Source organism: Dendrobates tinctorius, unplaced genomic scaffold, assembly GCF_039654945.1.
Source record: "Dendrobates tinctorius isolate UK_male_01 unplaced genomic scaffold, ASM3965494v1 ptg000122l, whole genome shotgun sequence".
In the NCBI taxonomy this organism is placed as follows: Eukaryota; Metazoa; Chordata; class Amphibia; order Anura; family Dendrobatidae; genus Dendrobates; species Dendrobates tinctorius.
Window position 1 is genome coordinate 1,629,505 of NW_027361790.1, and position 24,310 is coordinate 1,653,814.

The following is a 24,310-nucleotide window of genomic DNA, read 5'->3' on the forward strand; positions in this document are numbered from 1 at the left end:
TACATTGGACTCGCTACTCGTTATGAGTACCTGAGTATTAAGAGGTACTCGTAACGAGTACAGCGAGTCTGAATACTACACTACTCGTTCATCCCTAGCTGCAGGCCATTGGGACATAATGTAGACTGTAACATACTATTGTGTAAAATTTAGCAAGTGTCTGTTTCTGTATACAAACATATACCTCCTGTACATAGCTGATTCATACTGTAATTTGTTTCATTTCTTGACTCGTAGGTGGATTTAAGTAAAAATGCACAGGGAAACACGTTATATAGCATATCATTAATCCTACATAATGAAGTCTTTCTATTAAAAGGGCTGCTACATAAGGGCGGAACTCCTATGAGCTTCCTCGGAGAGGCAACATTCTTTGATAGTAAATACAGTAGTTGTCTTCATGAGCCAACTACAAACTTCATAACAGACCTAACCTTCAAGTAATCATCTTCAAGTGCTTGGTGCAATCTCCAGAGGGCTGTATCTCTTCTAGGAACATTACTTCACTTTTGCATTATTTATGAAAATATTGTCTCAAATTAGTGCTCTTGTTTAATGTCACGCTGCCACCAGTCGCTGGATATAATACATGGAGTGAGGAGACACGTATTGTTTTAATTTCACACATTAATTAGCACGAATAATGATTCCTAAGATTTCAAAAGAATGATCTTAGAGATAAAGATGAGTAATCTTCTTTATTGCAGAACTCTCTCAGAAAATGAGACCACATCCTTACCACCGGCTGATTCCTGCACAAGCCCAACTAAAAGTGAGTCATTATATAATAAGACAGCCAAACAGTGCCTGGAGGAAATTTCTGGTAAGCATTTCAGCAAACTACTGAGTGTATAAAAATCATAATAACAGTCAAGCTTTATGTGCTATACTTTATATTGAAATTAATCTAGCTCATCAAAATTGGCAATTATTGATCTTGGTATCAGACTAAGGGTTTCCTGGGTCATTGAAGAAAGTATTATGCACACATGTCCACTTTTAACTGCATCCTATATTAAAGAGGCTTTCTGCTCTTTATTAAAAGTTATCAGTGGGAAGCTATCCTGATAAAACTTTAAAATAAGCATACTCCTCTCCAGAACCTATGTTCTGCTTCATTGCTGCTCCATCGGTCTCCTCTTGAGCGGAAATGATGACTATTTGACCATTAGTTAATTGATCCTGCAACTAGTGTCCGCAGCACTGGTAAATATGATGTCATGACATCCGGTCAAGGAAAAGCTGCAGGGTGGCAGTGCTGAAGAGGAGGATTGAATCTGGAGTTTGTCTTTTATCAGAATGGCATACCATAGTTAACTTTCAAAGGGGATGTTTCAGCCATTTTTGCTATACAATCTAAAGAAGTCATGATGTTGGGTTTAAAACACAGATTTCAACGATATGTCACATGTCAGGCTGAGCGCTGTTGTTTACTTACAATTAATGTTTTCTCACTTGGTGATTATCATTGGCATACCGCAGCAACAGCTCAAGTGACTTCTAGTCTGTGTTGCCTCCTCCTCTGATAAGCAGCTCACTGTCAATACACTATGTACATATAGAGCCTGGTGTGGGCAGGGTTAGCTTCCTCAGCTAAATCTAAAAAGTCTGACTGTGTCAGAAACACTGCACCCAGTAAACTAAATGATACCTCGATGGGATCAGGGTCTCATTGCCTACATTATGCTGCTCTCCGATGAGGTAGCAAAAACTTGGTCACAAATTCTCTTTAATAAACAGTGGAAAACCCATTTAAGTGGTTATTGTCATGCTCTTACGATTAATACATTCAGAAAAACAGTTTAGAAGTTAATATATACTGTAATATTTGTCTCTTGTCAAAAGTAATGACTTCAAAACAATTGAAGATGGAGCTTTATTCTGCTGGTGCCCGTTACTGAACCAGAATCTGGGATCAACCAATGATCCTCTAGTACTGGTGGAAGCTCACTCCGACCCTAGTGTGCTATTAGTATCTAGCCTGAGAGTAATCTCATCTTTTTCGGTTATTGAAAACTCATGCGTCAAGAGAAGATTTGCTTTGGAAGTTTCATATATAAAAGGATAAATGGCTATTTTCCTAACTTCGTGAAGACCATTTGGAATTTTCTTGTATCCCAAATCAAATTGTTTAGGTTCATCTACTATACCTGGGAGGGCTGTTTCTATTTCTTGCATCTGATTTTTTAGGCTCCCTTTAGATCACCTTCTAATTAAACTATGCAGAATGTTGAGAGATTATGATTAGTGATGAGCTAGTATACTCGTCTGTCGGGTTTTCCCGAGCATGCTCGGGTGATCTCCGAGTATTTTGGTGTGCTCAGAGATTTAGTTTCTGTCGCCTCAGCTGCATGATTTGCGGCTGCTGGACAGCCTGAATACACGTGGGAATTCCCTAACAAACAGGCATTCCACACATGTATTCAGGCTGTCCAATAGTTACAAATCATGCAGCTGCGTCGACAGAAACTAAATCTCCGTGCACGCTAAACTTCTCGGAGGCCACCGAGCAATGAGTATACTCGCTCATCACTAATTATGATTTATGTGTGGTTATTGCAAGGAGGAGGAACAGGATGAAAAACTTGCAACAACTTTTTTCTTATTACCAATTACCAATAAATTTCACCTACAACAGCTTTTGTTTTTTTTACCAGAACCATATTGAAGAGATTCTTGTGTACTCATTTGAATGATTTGTTGGAGAAAATTGAAGAAAATCAAAATGTTTCATTCACGAATCATCATAATTCCTAAGACTAATTTGTAGCTGGCTTCGTTGGGCAGTGTCCTGTTCTGAATATTAAGACCTATTCATTAATAGCAAAATCGATTTATTTAGAATCATTTTCCAACTATGATTTAGCTTCATGTATTTCCAACCCTATTATAGTTATTAGCGTGCCAAAATCCTAATCAGGTTTTCATGTCTGAATCAAGAACATGTGCTTTCTTAAAATCTCAGCAAAAGAGAAACAGATGGTGGGAAATGTAGTTTTTGAAATATAGCCCATTATCTAAAAAAGTTTGAGTGCAAGCCGAACACTGCAGGGCTAGGAATTGTACTTATAATATTGACAGTAAAAAATGAACATTTAGTACATAACACAATAAATGGGAAATATCTGCATGATAATCGTGCCCTATTTCCTCTTCTAAGTACTTTATGTAATATCACATAAGTTGAGGCCAAGTAAGACCTGCCAACCATCTTAATTTTCCTCGGACAGTCCAATTGTTCACAATCTTCATGGAACAAGTTTTATGAAAAAGGAATTGGTTACATGGAAATGTAAGCAGTTATGGGTATATTGTCTAGGCTTTCCCAAATACTTAGAAACATTGTGTAATAAGGTCATCTCATATTTTAACATCCAGTTAGTGGATTATATACTATATATTGCACATGATTCTGTACCCTCTACTATGAAATTTTATTTTATACTACCCTGTGTGTTTATAAAGTCAAAATGCACCTTGGTGGGTGCTAATTTTTTTGTAGAAAAAAATGCAAGTTAGGAAATAAGCCTCACCATATGATGAATGGATGGTTGCTTCTCAAAAGTGCAGCCAAGTAGTGATGAGCGAGTATACTCGTTGCTCGGGTTTTCCCGAGCGTATGCTCGGGTGTCCTCCGAGTATTTTGGCGTGCTCGGAGATTTAGTTTCTGTCTATACAGCTGCATGATTTGAGGCTGCTGGACAGGCTGAATACATGTGAGGAATGTCTGTTTGTTAGGGAATCTCCACGTGTATTCAGGCTGGCCAGCAGCCACAAATCATGCAGCTGAGGCGACGAAAACTAAATCTCCGAGCACGCCAAAATACTCGGAGGACACCCGAGCATGCTTGGGGAGACCCGAGTAATGAGTATACTCGCTCATCACTACAGCCAGGATCCAAGTCCATTGACCATCGGAAGAAATTTGGGGCAAAAGAGGGGAAAAAGGTTCCATCGGCTGAATATGAATACAATTTGATTATTTCATTCCATTAAAAGGGAAAGGTGTTGTCCAGACAGGTTAAAAAGAATTCAACATTCTAACTCGTTTCTGGCTGTGGCACTTTTTTCCTGTAGTTTATTTCAAGGGATACATTACATTATATACAGTATGACAAACATTAAAATGTAACTTCCTGGGTTCATCTGCTGGAATTTGAGTACCAGTCCTAGTTGGTGCCACTTTTTAGCCAGATGTTGGCGGTAAAGCTACAGTACATTCACATGTCCATGTGGCACTGCTTAGTGCAGTCTGATATTATTTTTTTTTCATAAAGCAATCAGGCCCATAGAGTAGAATAGATGTCTTCACACATTTGTTAAAATCACAGAAACTAGAGTGAGATTCATGAGAATCAGAAAATATCCTAAAAATGTGACCTGCCAAGGTTGTTTATTGGCTTGAAAGCAAGCACATCTCATCAATAAAAAAAAAAATGGATGAAAAAAAAAACAGAAGCAACGAGGATGACCCCTGAGAAAAAATCGGTCTGTTTATCTCTGGTATGACTTACACAGATGTGTGACTGTCACCTAAGTTAGTAGGAGTATATGATGCAAATTGCAATGACTGTTTCGTGGCATTTTTCACACTTTTGAAATTTTTGGGTCCATTGCATTGTAGGTGGTAAAATATTGTAAAAAATGCATTAAGTAAGCACGTGAGTAAAAAAACAGTAAAACAAAGATAACAATTGTAAAAGCTTATGAAATTTGTGATGTTTTTACATGCTGAAAAGAAATGAAAGAAAAACTGGATTGAAGTTGAAGATATATTTTAATTATTGGCTTCACATTTTAGTAAAACCATCCCATAAGAGTTCAATTTGGGATTGTCTCTTGATTGGATTGTGCAGCCAGTCCACAAGAATTTCTTCTGACTGTGCCATAAACATACACAACTTAGCTAAGCATGTTTTTATCAGCGCGGAGTAATACTCAGCTGCCAGACTCCTTTGGAGATCATTTATTCCCTGTGATAGCAATGGATGTGGCATGTTGAAAGTCAATATGTTCAATACTTCATTCTCACTTCCTTCTGCTTGTTGGACAATCTCAGCCATTTTGATGCAGAAAGCTTTTTTTTACTTTTATAGGTATACTCGTCTTATAAATGGGGATGTTAACTAAGCTGGTTAAAAATATGCCAAAATAAAAGTTAGGCTGGAATCACACTAGTGATTTTAAAATCAGTCCGATTTTGTTCCTTCAATGTCGAATTAGTATAATGCAAGTGTCATGCGTTTTAGACAATCCGATTTTTCACACCTAGCAACCAATTTACTTCTGAATGCATAGAGCAATTCTCTAAGTCATTTAAACATCATTTTCAAAGGAAATATTATTTAAAACACACACACACACACACACATATATATATACACAGCTCTGGCAAAAATTAAGAAACCACCACATCAAAACCCTGTCATGGTCAGCTCATTCTCCAGACCTGAACCCCGTTGAAAACCTCTGGAATGTAATCAGGAGGTTGATGGATAGTCACAAGCAATCAAACAAAGAAGAACTGCTTAAATTTTGTGCCAGGAGCAGTGTGAAAGACTGGTGGCAAGCATGCCAAGACGCATGAAAGCTGTGATTAAAAATCATGGTTATGCCACAAAATATTGATTTCTGAACTCTTCCTGAGTTAAAACATTAGTATTGTTGTTTCTAAATGATTATGAACTTGTTTTCTTTGTATTATTTGAGGTCTGAAAGCACTGTTTTATTTCAATTTTGACCATTTCTCCTTTTCAGAAAGAAACCCAAAATTTATTGCTTGGAAATTCGGAGACATGTCAGAAGTTTGTAGAGTTGTCAGAAGTTTGTAGACTAAAAGAACAATTTACATTTTACTCAAAAATATACACATTTTACTCAAAAATATACCTATAAAGAGAAAAATCAGACAAACTGACCATTTGGGAGTGGTCTCTTCATTTTTGCCAGAGCTCTCTATCTCTCTCTCTCTCTCTCTATATATATATATATATATACATACTGTATAACCATGATTTTTAAAACAGCTGCTGCTGTGAGTTTTTTCGAGTCCAATCGCGATCCGTTCCAAGCTGGAAAGAAAAACGCAGATGAACACACAATGATAGAATATCATTGGTCTGAATGCAATCTGATTTTTAATCGGATTGCATTCATCCGATTTCATCGCAAGTGGTAATGGGCTCGCCCTAAGGGTTCTTCCCAAGTCCCATGTGAAAATAGATAGTTGAAAAGAAAGGACCTGGTGTAGATAATGATGTATGCTCTTTTAGCATCTTGTTTAGTTGCAAAGTACAGAAAAACCTTATTAACCACTGTGATAAATTACTCTGTAATAAAGTGCAAATTGCTTCTTCAGAAAGGGAAGATAACTTGAACTCTATAGCGCCATCTGTTGGAAGTACCAATTCTACAAGTCATCATCAAACCTTTAATGAATTTTGCAATATGTCTTATGCTAAAAGCCAAATCTTCCTCTCAGACAAAGCAATTTGCATATTATATTTTCTAGAGGAACATTGCACGGCGAATAAGCCTCCTTACATTGGCATGCCAGAGCCGGTATGTCACTTTCCACAAGGAGAAATGTTACCTTACCACTTTAATAAAGTGTCATTGACTGAGCAGGAGTCAAGAGTTTACATAAAATGTAAAACAATTCATGCAGCTACTATGGAATCCATGGAAAGAGCAGGTCAGCAGAGCATCATGAACCATCATTTGCAGGAATAGCTATCAGATGGTCATACCACCCTTCTCTTTTGCAAAGAAGGGGATGAGAGTGATAAATAGATGATGGACCATCCTGCCCCATGTTGCTGTATGGTGGCTACATGGGTCCCCCAGCAGTGGTATATATCATCGGACTTCGTCCAACTCTTACTGATGGTGTAATAACTGCTGCCTAATATTTTTATGCTCCAGAGCTCAGTGTTGAATTAGGGGTAAATCAATGAATCCTGCTGACCCAGAAACTGATTTACTATTTATGAGTATAGAAAAATGTCAGTTTAAAATCCAAGGCTATTCACTCGCTACTTTACCTGGAAAAATTGCTGGAACTTATAAAAGAGATGGTCGACCATACTGAAGTTTGGACTGTACATACTTTGATCATAAGAAGTAAGAGTGCAATGGACTTCAGCAACAAGAAACATCCTTACGACAAGTAGTCTCGCCAATTTGTCGCCCCGCTGGTCGTCTCCACTACAAGATAGACTTGCCGCATGCCTTTCTGCATGCTAATAGTTTGTGTGATGCTTGCATTTCACTCTTGGCGAATTCCTTCTTCATTTGATAAGAATGTACAGATACAGTGTGGAGGAGCGTGTTTTCATTGTGAAAATGTATTGGAAAACAAGTCCTTAAAGAGGAGACAAAATGAGTTTCTATAAAAGTTTGGAGGTCGAAATCCTCCGTCCAAACTGTTTATTGAAGTCTTCTTTGCTGAGTATTCTCCAAAGGACTGTGCCGACCAAGAACACCTAATTCAACACTGCCGGATTTTTTCCATTGGGGCTATTTGAAGTGTCAGTTTTACTGTAAGAAGCCACAAAAATTACAGGAACTCTGAGAGAACACATAATGAGAAATTCAGGCTATGACCCCAGTCATCCAAGTAATACATTCAACAATATGTAACGGTGGACATTTTCAACATCTGCTTTAAAACATCAGTTTCTCATGAATTTTTGTGTTGTGAATAAACATACAGGTCATGCCGGTTGAGTGCATTACTTATTGTTTTCTTTAAAACAATTGTTCCTGCTGATTCCAGGTCTTTCTGTAGCTTTCCACATGGGGTCCTTGGTTCTTGGAATACTCTTCTGATAATTCGTTTCACTCCTCTGTCTGAAATCTTGCAAAGGAGCACCTGGTTATGGCTGGTTTATGGTTAAATGATATTCTTTCCAACAGTCCTCACTGGAACCTTCAGTAGATTAGAAATTCTTATTGTAACCAATGCCATTAGTATGCTCTGCAACAATAAGGTTGTGAATGTCTTGAGACAGCTCAATGGTTTTACCCCTCATAAGATGTTTCTTGTGTGGCACCTTGGTGATGAGACATCTTTTTTTATAGGCCATCAGTTGAACCAGGTGATATTATGTTTTGCTAAGTGAAAAGATTACTTTCTAATTACTGATAGAGTTCAGCTGTGCCATGACTTTCCATGGCTTTTTGTGCCTCTCTTTCTTCATGTGTTCAATTCTTTTTCACTGTGTAATTTCTCATTATTACAAATAATTAAATTTATGGACATCTATGGTTTGATTACTTTGCCTATCTGGATTAAATGGGTTGTTGTAAACATATTGTGAGCATTTTATGTCAATAGCACCTTTTAGAAATATATTTACTTAGAAAATTGGTGACATGTTCAATACTTATTTCACCAGTTGTATGTAAATAAGCTGTTCAACGCTATGGACTGGACACTGATCTGCTTGAGAATGTTCCTTCAGAGCTTATTTTAAATAAAAGCAGGACTTATCAGTGTGACATGTAATTGTTACCTGTGTTACCAGTGTGATGTGTATTGGCCGCTCTCTGCTCTCCTGATATCACCATTGAGTTGTATGTAATGATAACTGACACATCCGCAGGTTTTCTCAGCTTCAGTATCCATCTCACAAGCAGACAGTGTTGCAATAGTGTTGCAATACAGCAGACCTGTGATTTTCAGATGGTAAAGTGTTTGTAAGATCATAAAGTTCAGGTCTACTGTTTTGTGTTAGCTACATGTCTGAAACTGGTATCATCCCCTTTCATTTAAAATACACTCTGGAGGCAGATTCTGAAGCAGATCAGTATCATGGGTGTGTCAGTGGCTGCAGACAGTCACACTGCATCTAGCTGCAGAAGGTCTCTGCATTTGGCCTTGCAGACACCTTCTTAAAGGGAACCTGTCAGCAGGGTTGTGCATAGTAACCTACACACAATTTCAGGTCGGCGCCGTTATACTGAATAAAAATGATACCTGGATTGATGAAATCCGTCTTGCGGTTGTTTCTTAATCTTTATTTTTAGTTTTGTGTTAATGAGATTCTCGTACCCTAAGGCGGGGTTCATATATGTGATGCTCTAATTAGATATTCATAATGAAGAATGCTGACAGGTCACTGAGGAAAAAAAAAGGAATTTTGAAAATGGTGCCCGGGGCGCCTGCGCAGTAGCAGCTATCGGTTTGTATAGATCAGATAGCTGCTGTTGCGCAGGCGCCGGCGGCACCATCTTGCTGGAGAAAAAAAGAAAAATGTCCTCCACCAAGATGGCGCCACCCGCGCCTGTGCAGTAGCAGCTCTCAGAGATCATCAACAGCTGCTATTGCACAGGCGGCACCATCATGGTGGAGGATATTTATTTCTTCTCCAGCAAGATGGCGCCGCCCGCACAACAGCAGTTATCTGATCTATACAAACTGATAGCTGCTACTATGCAGACGCCCCGGGCGTGATTTTCAAAATTACTTTTTTTTCTCGCTCAAGTAAATCTCAAAAAAGTGCACCTGCCTGCAGAAGCATTTATTTTTATTTAGTATTTGATGGTATTCATTATGCAAACTAGAGGGCAGGTGAGTGAGGTTGTCAGTGACCTGTCAGCAGTCTGCATTATGAATATCTAATCAGAGCACCACATACACCAGCCCCGTCTTAGGGCTCGAGAATCTCATTAACACAAAACTGAAAATAAAGATTATTAAACAACCAAAGGATGGTTTTCATCAACCAAGATATCATTGTAATCAGTATAACGGCGCCAACCTGACACTGTGTGTAGGTTATTATTCACAACCCTGCTGACAGGCTCCATTTAACCCTTCTGACTCTTGGACCCAATGGCAACCTTTCTCTGGCTCTAATTGACACACCTGGACCTGGTTGTTTATAGACTCCCAGCCTGCTGCTGGGATTTGCAGGTGATATTTCCATTTTCCCCTATTGAGGCTTGGAGCTATAGCAGTTGGCTAACTTCCTCTTTGGTGTTGCTGGAGGACATCTGTGTTACATCTCTGAGTCTACTCAAGATAAGTGTTCCCTTTGCTCGTCTATCCCAGCTGTCTTTAGTGGTAGTGGGGATCGACTAGTGCTACCCCATCATTCCCTAAGTAGTGCAGGGATTAGGTTCCTGCTCAGCGATAGGTGCAAACAGGGTTGCAAGGTTTAGTGCAGACAGGGTGACTTTAGATCTGCCTAAGGGTCTCCACTTCCCCCTTCCCTAGTGTCGCTTATGAGGGTTCAGTCTACTGACAGATGCCCTTTTACATTTTGGTTATCTATTCTAGAGCAATATATGCCAAACTGGTATGGGTATATGTGTGTATGTATTGTACTTTAGTGCAAATGTAATCAACTTTTGTGTTATTATGTACCTCCAATTTGTTGTATACTTTTAAAGACAGATCTTACTTTTCTTGGTAAGTCTGCAGTATAATCAATAAATCTCTCAGGTGTGTTTCTCTGATAACCACTGCAGACATAATGGATCCTGGCAGGGATTACAGTCTTGTAAAATCCTCGGAACTGCATTCTGCTTTCTATGAGCGTTTGTGGGTTCCATAAAGTAAGCTACCGTATGGATGTCACATTATCAGAGAAAGAGAGCTACGGACGTCTACTGACTATGCAGGAGCCTTACCAAAGAGGAAAGATCTCATTTGTTCTGAATTATACATGAAACAGGCAGTGAGTTTTCTGCTTAACTTGGTTGATGTAAAGATGAGTTCAAAAGATTGATAAATATATTCAACATTTAGCACAACAATATCCGGCCAATATATGAGCGCAAATTACTGTACTGAGTATAGGAAGTGGTGCAAAAATAAATGTAGCAGTTGACCAGGTAACATTTTATTTCTCCAACCCTCCTGAGGAGATTGGGGTTAGTATAAACTGCAGTTCCACTTTTTGTCTACACCGCTATTATACATGAGGTCCAAAGTTATTGGGAATAGCCTTAGATTAGCATTTATAAGTCAATCTATTAAACAGTGGCCCCACTTTTTTGGGAAATTACAGTATTTTAAAGGGAAGCGGTCACCACGTTTTTGTCAAGTAACCTGAGAGGGTTATACAGAGCTCAACATTTAGAGACTGGTAGACTTGCATAATTGAAAACAACGATTTTATCAAAACTGCAGCAAACGGTTGTATGACACATCGTTGGAATCGGGGTCTCTGCCCCTACATCATGCTGCTCTCAGAATAGCAAAAACATAATGACGGATTCCATATAACTAGCTTTCAATGAATTTGACATTGAAGGCGTATTGTCCTTGTAGAAAACAAAGCGGAATATTCTTCTGCTTTTGGACGATGTTGTAAACTTGTGATGTGAAAGCATTGCTTTAGGCAGTGACACTACAGTGAACTTCTCCTCTGCACACATTTATTTTTGGACTACGCAGATGCTATAGGGAAGAAAAACTGAAATTGGATTATAAAACCATTTTATTTTATTTTCTGCTGGAAAAAGCAGTACATTCTCACACCGACAATGCATTTCTATGTGGAAGAATAAGCGTTTTGTACACAAAGATGCACAGCACGGTTGTCATAAAGCATGTCATCAGTGCTAGAGTTCTTTTATTATAGCAGATGAAACCACTTCTATGTAATGGAACGGATAGTCTGCTCAGATTCCCGCCGTCACACCCTAGTGCCAATATATCCACTACAATGCTTGCACCTTGAATACTGACTGCTCTTTAAGATGCAGACACAACAGAATATGTCAACCTTAACTTGTAAGTAGACGACCTGTCACATTGTGATCTGGACAGCAGCTTGGTCTCATCTGGAGGCTGCCCGCTGCCATGGCAGCTAGCAGCATGTACTGCAGTGCACGCGTAGAGTCAAGTCTCAGGATGCAGGTTGAATACTAAATGTTTGCAGACGACTTGTGCAGAGCTGTTCTTCACTTGTATTGAGCTGTGACGTGAGCGCCCTGTACTTGCAGCACTGTCGGATAAAGTGTTGGGGATCTGTTTCGAGACATCGTCTTGAGGAGGCAAAGAAAACACAAGGAGGATAAGACATTTCTTCCTTAGAATTTTCACAATGAAGATCTTGCTCTTGAAGACATCTGGCTCTGTTACGGAGAGAGAGAAATGGGTTATACTCCTGGGCTGGACTGGTGTGCTGACAGAAAATGCATTACATCGCTTTTCTTAGGATTCTAGCAGCGTTACTATTACCTCTGCAGTTGTGACATAGAGATGGGTTTGGTGCTTCACACTGCACAATACAGCACATGCCTGCAAGGTGGAGCCTGCATTTCTGCTCATCGTCTTCATGTAAATCTCAACAATTTCAACCGTTTTTGAAGAATGCAACGCCCCACTGAATTGCCACTTGTCAAGAAGGAAGTCCGAAGAGATGCTTGTCTCAGGAAACAAAAGTCTATGACAAATCTGTCATTTGTCAGTAAAAGCACAGAAAATGGCATGCTCTACTCCTACCAAGCAAGTTGGCACCAAGAGGCCACCAACTCCCAACTTCACGTCATTCAAAAGGATGAGAAAGTTCAAGAGACTACTTGCTCTCTGTCAAAGGTGTTCTCCAAGTCTATGCAAACTCTTCTTCCTGCTGCATCATGGGAAATGGAAAATGAGACATCAAGTTGTAGTCTTACCTCACACCGGAAGTCATCATATCATTTTTCTGGAGGTCAAGATCTTGTGATGTTTTCAATGGCAGGATGCTCTCAGTTTGTGGAGAGCCAGCACAATACTAACTTGTGTGATATTCGCAAAAGCTGGTCTGAGGAAGACGAGGATAATTGCTTGCGGGAAGGAACTGCTTATTTGGATGAGGAAGTCATCATGACCATGCTAGTTGACCTAGAACAGGCATTGTATTGTGAGTCACTTGGTGAGTTACGAAACCTTTAACGAACTAGAAAAGTCTGGGTTATCATAAAATGTAAAGATTTTAGCACTCTATTTAGCTACTTGAGGTTTTTTTTCTGTAGCTTTTATGATGGATAACTTTGAAATGCCTGTAGTGGATTTTACACAACTTTCCAGAAATCCTTAAGTCTGAAATGTTTGGTAAGTTAAGGCATTATATTCACAGGATGATCAATACGGAGTGTCCACCCTAGATAGGTGATTACTGCAGTAAACTGTGAGAGGTCACAGAAAATAAATGATGTTACTTCCAGCAGAAAACAATGTAGTATATGTAGATTCAAAATATAGTTACATTTTTCGAGCTTAAGGTATTTCCTTCAAGTATATAGGGATTCATTGTGTGCTATGGCATGTATTATGGGGTCTTTAGGATGTATATTTTATCTGTATACTGCTTATTACTTCTTTATCAGGGCTTGTTATCTGCAATCTCAGTTACTGTTTTTTTTACTACAGGTGCATCTCACAAAATTAGAATATCATCAAAAAGTTAATTTATTTCAGTTCTTCAGTAGAAAAAGTGAAACTTGTATATTATATAGAGTCATTACAAACAGAGTCATACATTACGAGTGCTTATTTCTCTTAATGTTGATGATTATAGCTTACAGAACAAGGAAAGCCCAAAAGTCAATATCTCAGTAAATTAGAATACTTTATAACACCAGCTTGAAAAAATCATTTTAAAATCCGAAATGTTGGCTTACTGAAATGTATAATCAGGAAATGCACTCAATACTTGGTTGGGGCTCCTTTTGTATCAATTACTGCATTAATGCGGCGTGGCATGGAGGAGATCAGCCTATGGCACTACTGAGGTGTTATGGAAGCTCAGGTTGCTTTGATAGCAGCATTCAGCTCGTCTGCATTGTTGGGTCTGGCGTCTCTCATCTTCCTCTTGATAATGCCCCATAGATTCCCTATGGGGTTTAGGTCAGGCGAGTTTGCTGGCCAATCAAGCACAGTGATACTGTTGTTTTTAAACCAGATAGTGGTACTTTTGACAGTGTGGACAGGTGCTAAGTTCTGCTGGAGAATTAAATTTCCATCTCCTAAAAGCTTGTCGGCAGAGGGAAGCATGAAGTGCTCTAGAAATTCCTGGTAGATGGCTGCGCTGTCTTTGGTCTTGATAAAACACAGTGGACCTACACCGGCAGATGACATGGCTCCCCAAACCATCACTGATTGTGGAAATTGCACACTCAAGCAGCTTGGATTGTGTGCCTCTCCACTCTTCCTCCAGACTCTGGGACCTTGATTTCCAAGGTCTAGTGTCAAGGATCCACAATCAATGATGGTTTCAGGAGCCATGTCATCTGCTGGCATAGGTCCACTGTGTTTTATCAAGACCAAAGTCAGCGCAGCCGTCTACCAGGAAATTCTAGAGCACTTCATGTTTACCTCTGCCGACAAGCTTTTTGGAGATGGAAATTTAATTCTCCAGCAGGACTTGGCACCTGTCCACACTGCCAAAAATACCAATACCTGGTTTAAAAACAATATCACTGTGCTTGAATGGCCAGCAAACTCGCCTGACTTTAACCCCATAGAGAATCTATGGGGTATTATCAAGAGGAAGATGAGAGACACCAGAGCCAACAATGCAGATGAGCTGAAGGCTTCCATAACACCTAAGGCTTCAATAACACCTCAGCAGTACCACAGGCTGATCGCCTCCATGCCATGCCGCATTGATACAGTAATTGATTCAAAAGGAGCCCTGACCAAGCATTGAGTGCATTTACTGAAAATACATGTCAGTAGGCCAACGTTTCAGATTTTAAAATCATTTTTCAAGCTGGTGCTATAAAGTATTCTAATTTACTGAGATAATGACTTTTGGATTTTATTTGCTGTAAGCCATAATCATCAACATTAACAGAATTAAACACTTGAAATAGACCATTCTGTAATGACTCTATATAATGTATGAGTTTCAGTTTTTGTATTGAAGAACTGAAATAAATCACGGTAACTTTTTGATGATATTCCAATTTTGTGAGATGCACCTGTGTGTGTGTATATACAGTGTGTATATATATATATATATATATATATATTTTTTTTTTTATTTAGTATATACCAGTATATATTATATAGTCATAAATCTGAACATATAACAGTCTTTTATGGAAGTGTGGGGGAATACTCAGGCTTCACTGCCACACATACCAAAACATACATTTATATGTTAATTTTTATATCATTGTACTTTTATTGACATACCATTCTTTTTGTATTCAGAAATGTGAACATCATCAGTAAAAATTGTATGTCAATGGACAGGGTAGAAATGGTATGACTTTCTGCTGCACCATCATCCATATGTGTGAATATACCCTAAACTTAAATTATTGTGTGAAATTTACTAATTATGAGTTTAATGAACTTTTATATGATTTATTTTGCTGAAATGTCCTCTATAGAAGAAACAACACCTCTGAGCATTGTGCTAAGCATTGTGCAGGCTTCTATCCTTCTTATAACATAGTTAATCCATAAGACACTAATGACAATAGTGTTTGCTGTGTCATGGAGGATAACACAGCGAGTGCACTGAATGTCATTGGTATTAGAATAGAGTTTGGTCTGGTCACGGGTAGTCTAATTTTAGTCTCATCACTTCCCTTCTCTTCAGTGTAAAAGCCAGTTTCCAGTTAATTACCGCTAGCCATGTTCTCAAATCTTTTGCTCTGTCAGATGTCCCTGTCAGCATTCCTATTCGTATAACTCTACTGCCATAATTGACCCTATATCCTCACCTTGGAAGACCAGACTATATTAAGCTTAGTGGTTCAAAATGTATTTGTCTTGTTATTATACATAAAGTGGACCATGGGATTATGCTTTAAAAAACGATCTGCCACTAGATTTCACAATCCAAACTGCACACATTATTAAATAGATAAGTAAGACCTGATGTGATTGATGTACTTTCTTTGAAAATTCAAATCAGAATGGCTGTGCAATTTTTTTTTTTGTTCAGCTTTTCGATCTGATGTTAAAATAAGCATTTTAAGTGTTTAACTATAGCTGGTTAAAAAGCTATTTTTAATAATATATGCAGTCTGTAGGAATAAATCTTGTGATGGATTCGCTTTAAAGTGGTTGATCAGGTTTTATAAAAATTCACATGGATTGTACCTAGAGTATTGGTGACCCAATTTTTGCAGCAATTCGGTGACTGGAATAGAAAGTCGTTGGCTCTGCATCTGATGATGTCTTGTTCCAGGCACCTGACTACTGCAACCAATCACAGGCTCCAGCAGTCACATGACTGAAGAACAGGATGTCATAATTTGTGATCCCGGTTGAGTACACTGGAGCTGCCTGTTGTGGAGACTCAAGGGTTCATCCGGATGAGTATATAGTAATATATACTTTTAAAGCATTAACATTCTGTCAAGGAAATTTTATTTATTCTGGACAATTCCTTTAAGGGCATGTAACGTCATACCAATTGGATATGAACAGATGTAACCACAATAGTGACTGTTACTGATATCATAGTGGATTATTGATATTATCATTTATAATGTTCTTCTGATCCTATTTCTGTAGCTTTAATAGGGTTGTACAAATTACCTTAATATTTAAGTATGGTATATACACATATAAACCCCTCAAATTTTAAATTCGTAGTTAAATCTACTTCTACATTGTATATGAATTGATATTACCTGTATTGTAATAAGGTTATTTTTTGTCTAGGTGAAGATCCAGAAGCGAGGAGAATGAGAACTGTAAAGAATATAGCAGATCTTAGGCAAAACTTAGAAGAAACCATGTCCAGTTTACGTGGGACTCAAATAAGTCACAGGTATGGGTGCCCAATGCCCACCTTTATTTGTTTGTAGATTTGAGTATTTCATGTAGGCATTTCATGTCTACTCCTCTTCAGCATGTTGCTTTTTTCCTGCTTGGAAGTCATCCGTGAGAAAGGAAGTCATGACCTTGACACGTCTTCAAAAGTGGATGTAGAAGGCATTGATAGCCTAGCCAGCTGCTCCATTGTTTCATGGTTTTCCAAAATGATTATCAAAGGCTTCCAAATCTCAAACATGTGATCAACATCATGAGAAGATTTTTCTTCCGCACCTACTGAGAGCTTTTTATTTTATTATTTCATGTTATTTGTCATTGGTTTTAGTAGCAGTGTTTTCACAGTATGAAAATATGCTACAGCAAATGTGATGGAATTGTGGGTTACTACATGAAGGTGTCATATTTGTCCTCACTTCCACAAGAAAGTGGCAATGAGCATTACTTCTTTTTAGATCAGAAATTCCTTGAAGGAATAGGGTCACCTATATTGAAATGTGATCCCTCCAGATCCTTGTCTGTCAGCATAAACGCCCTTATACTCCAGTTACAGAAATGGATTTGTTATACATACAATGGTGTTGTAGTTACCCCATTAATGCATGCAAAAAAATGCTTTGGATTTTTAAAAAGGAAAATGCTCACTCCTCTAATATTTGACATCATTTTTCATTCTCTCTTGTACCTTATTCACACGTACATGTCAGTTTTTGCATCCACAAAAAACAAACACTCTTCTACTTCCATTCATTTGGTAGTCCGTTTTTCATCCGTTTGTGTTTCGTGTGTCTGTTATTTTACCATCTGTGTGTAATTCATTTTTAATGTAAACTAAAAAGAAAACCGAAGGTGATCCAATAAGGGGTTTCTCGAAATTTTCATAACAACCAATCCCAGAAAAATGGACAGCATAACATTTAATTCTGTCCTCTGATAAGCAAATAAGCCTCAATTTTTTAGGGCCACTTTGCTCATAGACACTGCAGGTCTTACACAGCAATTGAAACAGCAACTATCAGTCGTCTTTGGAAAAATCATATACAACTCTAGTCTTTCTTATGAAATTGTAGTAAGAAATGAGTATATGTAGTATATAAATCTCCCTTTATTTAGTATACAGTCCATTGTCTATATGTATTTCTAAGATTAGTCTGATATGAAACACTGACTTTGTGTTGCATTTATTATATTATGTAGTATTGCTTTATCTTGAGGTTTTTTATGTTTTTTTTATCGTTCAGCACACTTGAAACAACTTTTGATAGCACAGTAACAACTGAAGTAAGCGGGAGAAGTTTGCCAAGTTTGACAAGTCGATCCTCTACAGTGACGTGGAGACTTGGACAGGCTAGCCCTAGACTCCAAGCCGGTGATGCCCCCTCTTTTGTTGGTGCTTATCCTAGAAGTAATACAGGGCGCTTCATCCACACAGACCCATCACGCTTCATGTATACTACGCCTCTTCGGCGTGCTGCTGTTTCCCGGCTTGGAAATCTATCACAAGTTGACATCTGTGAGAAGGGAAATCATGACCTTGACATGTCTTCAGAAGTGGATGTAGGAGGCTACATGAGTGATGGTGACATTCTTGGAAAGAGTTTGAGATCTGATGACATCAACAGTGGGTGAGTACATTTTTTAGATTTTATAACACTTTAAAATAATTTTATTTTGTTGTGCAGGGAAATAATGAATAATATGTATGTGCTCAATAAATGGTGAAGCACAGAAATAGCATATATACAGTATATCACTTCTACATTTATTAAACACTCAAGATTTTAAAGCTGTGTGTGTAAATGTATATGTGCATACACAGTGGATATAAAAAGTCTACACACACCCTTTAAAATGCCAAGTTTTTGTCTTATAAAAAGAATCTTACCAACTTTTTGTACCTTAAATGTCACTTAGAATCTGTACAATTCAATTAAAAAATAAACTGAAATCTTTTCAGGTAAGAAAAGAAAATCAAAGAACTGAAATAATATGGTTGCATAAATATGCACACCCTCAAACTAATACTCTGTTGAAGTACACATTGAATTTATGACAGTATTCAGAATTTTTAGGTAGGAATCTGTTAGGTGTCGAGTTCCCATCGCTGCACAGGGTGAATCTCAAGCCATGTCCTTTGCAGTCTCCCATTCTTCTGCGGCCGCAGAGGTTCCTGCTCAGCAGAGATGTCGGTTCCAGCATCTTGCCCAGGCTAATGCTATGCCTCTGGTTACTGCTGCTCCAGGCTCAGCTATAGCATCATGCATTGGTCAGCGGCAAGCAGATGCTCCAGGGACTAAGTCCTGCTTTTCTCCTACTGAACATGCCCATGGGACGACCTCTCATTGGAGGTCGGAGGTCACATGCTCAGGTCCTATTGCTCCTCCGATTGGACCACTGGGAAGGTCCGAGAATGCTGCAACTATAAAAGGTTCGCATGGCCGCCAGGCCATGCGATAATATAGAAAAAGATTATAGGCCTTGTGGAGTGAGTGTTGAATGCACGTATGAATGTCTCTGTTGAATGACATTAAGAAACCCCTACCCTTGGTACGCATGTGTTCTGTAGCCATGCCTGTCAGCGCCCAGGCTGAGGTGCAGGTAGGAGGCAGAGTCTGAGACTGGCATCAGTGCCAAGTGGTGGCTTGTCTGTACGCCACGGTGCACTTGGTCGGCACTCCACAGTAGCCAGCGTCAATTAGTGGCGTCTGCAGGTGCGACGCCGCACGCTTAGTAGGTCTAGAGGGACTCTGAACCCATGTTCTTGGGGCAGAGTTCTGTGACCATGTATTGAGCACTCACCTTGCCGAGCTCTGTGAGCTTTAACATGCTCTGGCATTTATGTTCCGTGGTAGTGCAGCTCTGTGAAGTAACAGAGTTCACCTCTGTACACACAGGGTGACGCGTGTGTACCGCGTGTGTTCCTTTCTTATACTGCCATATAGCGTCCGCCATTACCGAGCAGCAGTTTACTATCTCTGCACGGTGGACCCCGGGCTGCGAGCGCACCTTATTACCATTTTTATTATTTGGTGTGTTCCGCCAGCCCTAACAGGAATTAGCGTGACACATCTAGAATTGTCTGCACCCACTCTTCCTTGAAATAGCTCTCAAAATCAGTAAGTTTACAAGAACATCACCTGTGTACAGCACCACACAGGTCAACCATAGATTTTCAAATGGATTCAAGTCTGGGCTCTGTCTGGACCATTCCAAATCTTTGATAATTTTCTGAAGCCATTCTTTGGTACATTTAGAGGCATGGCGTAGGCCATTGTCGTGTTTGAAGGTGAAATTTCTCATCATTTTTTGCAGCGCTCTGAAGGTTTTCTTGTAAAGTTGACTGATATTTGGAACTGTTCATAATTCATTCCACGCTGACTAAAATCCCAGTACTAAAAAGCAGCACAAAACCATAATGCTGCTACCACCATGCTTCACTGTGGTTAAGGAGTTGTTTTCATAACTTGCAGTTTTGGCAATTATGGACAAAATAATCAACCTTAGTCTTATTAGACTATAATACATTTTCCCACTTTCTTTTGACTGACTTGATGTAGGTTTTGCAAAACATAGCTTGGCTTGGATGTTTTTCTCTGTAAGAAAGAAAAAAAGGATTTTCTTGCTACCCTATCCCACGGGTAAGATATGTGAGTAATATGATTGCCATATGAAGTTTACAACCATTAATTGACAAAAATTTCTGCAGCTTAATGTTGCTGTAGGCTACTTGTAGGATTATATACACTGCTCAAAAAAATAAAGGGAACACTTAAACAACAGAATATAACTCCAAGTAAATCAAACTTCTGTGAAATCAAACTGTCCACTTAGGAAGCAACACTGATTGACAATCAATTTCACATGCCAGATGGAAATTATTGGCAATTATAAAGACACAATCAATAAAGGGGTGGTTCTGCAGGTGGGCACCTCAGAGCACATCTCAGTACCAATGCTTTCTGGCTGATGTTTTGGTCACTTTGAATATTGGTTGTACTTTCACACTCATGTTAGCATGAGACTGACTCTACAACCCACACAATTGGCTCAGGTAGTACAGCTCATCCAGGATGGCACATCAATGCGAGCTGTGGCAAGAATTTTTGCTGTCTGTCATTGTAGTGTTCAGGGGCTGAATGCGCTACCAGGAGACAGGCCAGTACACCGGGAGATGTGGAGGGGGCCATAACAGGGCAACAACCCAGCAGCAGGACCACTACCTCAGCCTTTGTGCAAGGGGAACAGGAGGAGCATTGCCAGAGCCCTGCAAAATTAACTCCAGCAGGCAAGACATGTGCATGTGTCTGTACAAATGGTTAGCAATCCTAGCTATAACCCCAACCATAACCCTAGCCCAACCCTAACTCTAGCTATAACCCCAACTATAACCCCAAATGTAACCCTAGCCCCAACCCTAACCCTAACTATAAAGCAAACCATAACCCTAACCCTAGTCTAAAAATGGAAAAAAATACATTTTTATTTTATTATTTTTACCTAACTAAAGGGGTGATAAAGTGGGGTTTGATTGCTATTTTTTTTATTTTGATCACTGTGATAGGTTCTATCACAGTGATCAATATGAACCAATAAGAGAAATCTCCTATTGTTGCTGAGTGCCAGCTGGCAGATCTCGGAGGGCGCACTGCACATGCACCCGATATTTTTTTCCTGTAAGAAGACACTGAGGGCCAGAGGACACAGCCAAAGGGATCGGGAGGCACCGCAGGGACGGGGAGATACCGCAGGTACCGGGAAAGCTCGGGGAAGCCAATTTCTCTCTCCTCTTATGTGCTAGATCATATCAGAGGAGAGAGAAATAAATAGGAAATCGGACCTTTTTTTGTGGTCGCCGTTATTCTATGAATAACGGTGATCGCAACACTGAGGTCAGTAAAAACCGACCCGAATCATGTTCTCTGGGGTCTCAGCTACCCTCAGTAGCTGAAAACCTGGAGAATTTCTGATGCTGGGGGGCACTATAACCTTATTTCTCAGCGCCATTAAAAAGTGGCGCTGAGGAATAAGTACAGTACCATTAACTGCCGCTATTAAAAGGCGTATTGGCGATGGTTAAAGGGTTAACATCATGGGCACCTTGATTTAATTTCACATCAAATGGTAACATTTTGGAGAAATAAAAAAAAAAAATCTTTGTGGCTAAAGGTCTGACCCAAGCATAGACTCAAAGAAGTAAAAACTCCCAAAATATAAAAGTTTAAAATGTGCATAGTTCACACTTGCTATTATCTCTATGATTACATGCATATAACATCACATTCTTCAGTGCAAACTAGACATAAGATCCAGTTTCACTTAGCGACGTACCAGCGATCCTGACAACGATACGACCTGGTAGGGATAGTAAGCTGCCAAACAGGCAGATCTCTTCAGCGACGCAGCAATGATCCAGCAATCAAACACAGCAATGCATGCTGGCCAGCGGGACGTCGACGATGAAAAATGACCCAGGACTTTCCTGCACGATCAGCGATATCCAGCGGGGGGGGGGCCGGTCGCTGCTGCATGTCACATGTAGCGAGATCGCAGGCGAGATCGCTGTTACGACACAAATCGGTGACGCATTAGCGATCTCTCTATGTGAGACGGGGCCTTAAAAATATCCTTTACTAGTAAGCTCAAAGTTAAACGTGTACTGATTAGGTAAAGAATGTAATTATACATGCAGTTGTTCATCTTCTTAACCTTATTGCCCCTCCCTAGCGTCGCACATCCTTTCTGTTTTGTTGAAAAGGGTGATAGCGTAGATATTTCTTACTAAAAAATAAGTGAAAAAGCAGCAAGAAACCAGGGTCACTATATGTAGTATATATGGGTATATGGATAGTTGTGATTATGGCTTTGACAAGGTCACTTGCTCAGCGAAACGTCACTGTTATCTCATTGTATTCGTTTTCATAATGGAAATACAATGGCGAGATCATTGTGATATTATCCTATAGTGGCATTTTCTTTGATATTGGACGTATATCAACTGGAAGCAGAGCCTTGAGCCAATTGCTTGGCTTATTTTTAAAAAGTTTAACAATCGAGCTGATTTTGCCTTAGTTGAGCATGAACTTGTGACTTTTTTCCATATTAAGGAGTAGAGTTGAGCGACTTTGGTCGGATTGGGTTTCGTGAAACCTGAATGAAACAAAATTTGAGTCGGATGAAACTGGTCCGACTAGGGCAAAAAAAGTCGGAGTTTCGTCCGAAACCCGACCCCAATGCAAGTCAATGGGGAATAAAAGTTGGCATTGAGTGGATGAATGTCATCCGCTCAATGCCGACTTTTATTTCCCATTGACTTGCATTGGGGTCGGGTTTCAGGCGAAACTCCGACTTTTTTTTGCCCTAGTCGGAGCCTGGCCTAGTCATTTAAAAGGTTTTTCTCAAGATGATAAGCTTTCTCCCTTCCAATGGACATAATCTACTGCATGGACAATAAGCAATAATATCTGCACCTTTTTTGCAGGTTTGCCACAAGAATGCAGCGAATTGTCGGCAAACTTATATGGCAGTTTCTTCATGTGAACTGCATGATGTACAATATAATTTAGAAACTATTATTTTACAGTATTTTATATATTGGATTCCTAAAATTGGGGCATTTTCAAAGACACAGTCCTAATTAATGCTAATTAATGCTACTGACTTTTTTTTAAAAAGCAATAAATTATATTTAGACAGCAATGAAAAACCTTTCTAAAAGCTGTGGATATGAATGGCTTCTTTCAAGCTAAGACTCTTGGCATGACGCTTGGTTAATCTCCCTTGACTTTAATGTTTCCCTGGACATCACAATAAATGCCTTTTACTTATACATTTTTTCTGGCATTACTGCTAAGTTTCTTGATGCATTTTTGACAACTTCTTAGTGTGGTAAAGGGGAATTATCATACTTTAAACACTCATCCTCTTTGATTTGCAATTCCACATAGGCTTCTGTTCTATTTTTAATCCTTCCATATATTTATGCTATCACTTAATTAAAACAATTTCCAGGCTGCGTTAGTGTGACAAACAGAGGATTTGCTTCCAAAAACTTAGCGTCGATTCCTTTGTGGATTATTTTGGTATTTTTGCAGCATACGAATTGATTTAGGCAGAAATATGTTTTCATCAAAAAACTGTAGAAGATAAGAAAGAAACATGGATGTCTACAGCACACATGACCTGATGAGTTTTGATCATCCCTGGGCTGCACAACTTGACTAATGTCATGGTAAGGATTATTAGGTCAATATACATCATCACCCTGCTATGGGCACCAGTCTTCAATATTTAGTAGGTTGGTGACAGTGTTCATTTCAACCATCCTTGGTGGAGGAAGGTGATTTTGTGGATTCAGCAGCGCGGACTGTGGCACATCTTGCTTCCCATATTCTCTGGCAGTTTTTCCACGTTGGAGTGGTCGGTGGAGGTCCTGCAGCAGCTGATACTGTGTTATATCTTCCAGCCAGTTGTGGGTCACACAACTGGAATAGGTGAGTGGAACTGCATTACACCACTCACATCGTAGTGTCACTAGTGATAGGGCACTATTGCGCCTCTTGTTCCCCCACCCTTTTT

The 24,310-nt window shown here is 39.3% G+C and overlaps 1 protein-coding gene across 13 annotated transcripts in view; it reads left to right on the forward strand.

Annotated features, from left to right (window-relative positions):
* The window catches only part of NAV3 (neuron navigator 3), a 1,131,823-nt gene that overhangs the window by 933,092 nt on the left and 174,421 nt on the right, over positions 1-24,310 (forward strand). For 11 of the 13 annotated variants that reach the window (XM_073541506.1, XM_073541497.1, XM_073541495.1 and 8 more), the window contains 3 exons: positions 708-823; positions 16,625-16,733; positions 17,977-18,360. In XM_073541506.1, the coding sequence (XP_073397607.1) occupies positions 708-823; positions 16,625-16,733; positions 17,977-18,360 (609 nt within the window). Of the gene's footprint in view, positions 1-707; positions 824-12,088; positions 12,873-16,624; positions 16,734-17,976; positions 18,361-24,310 lie in introns of those variants that run through there. The other 2 variants (XM_073541503.1, XM_073541507.1) reach the window with 2 other exon arrangements.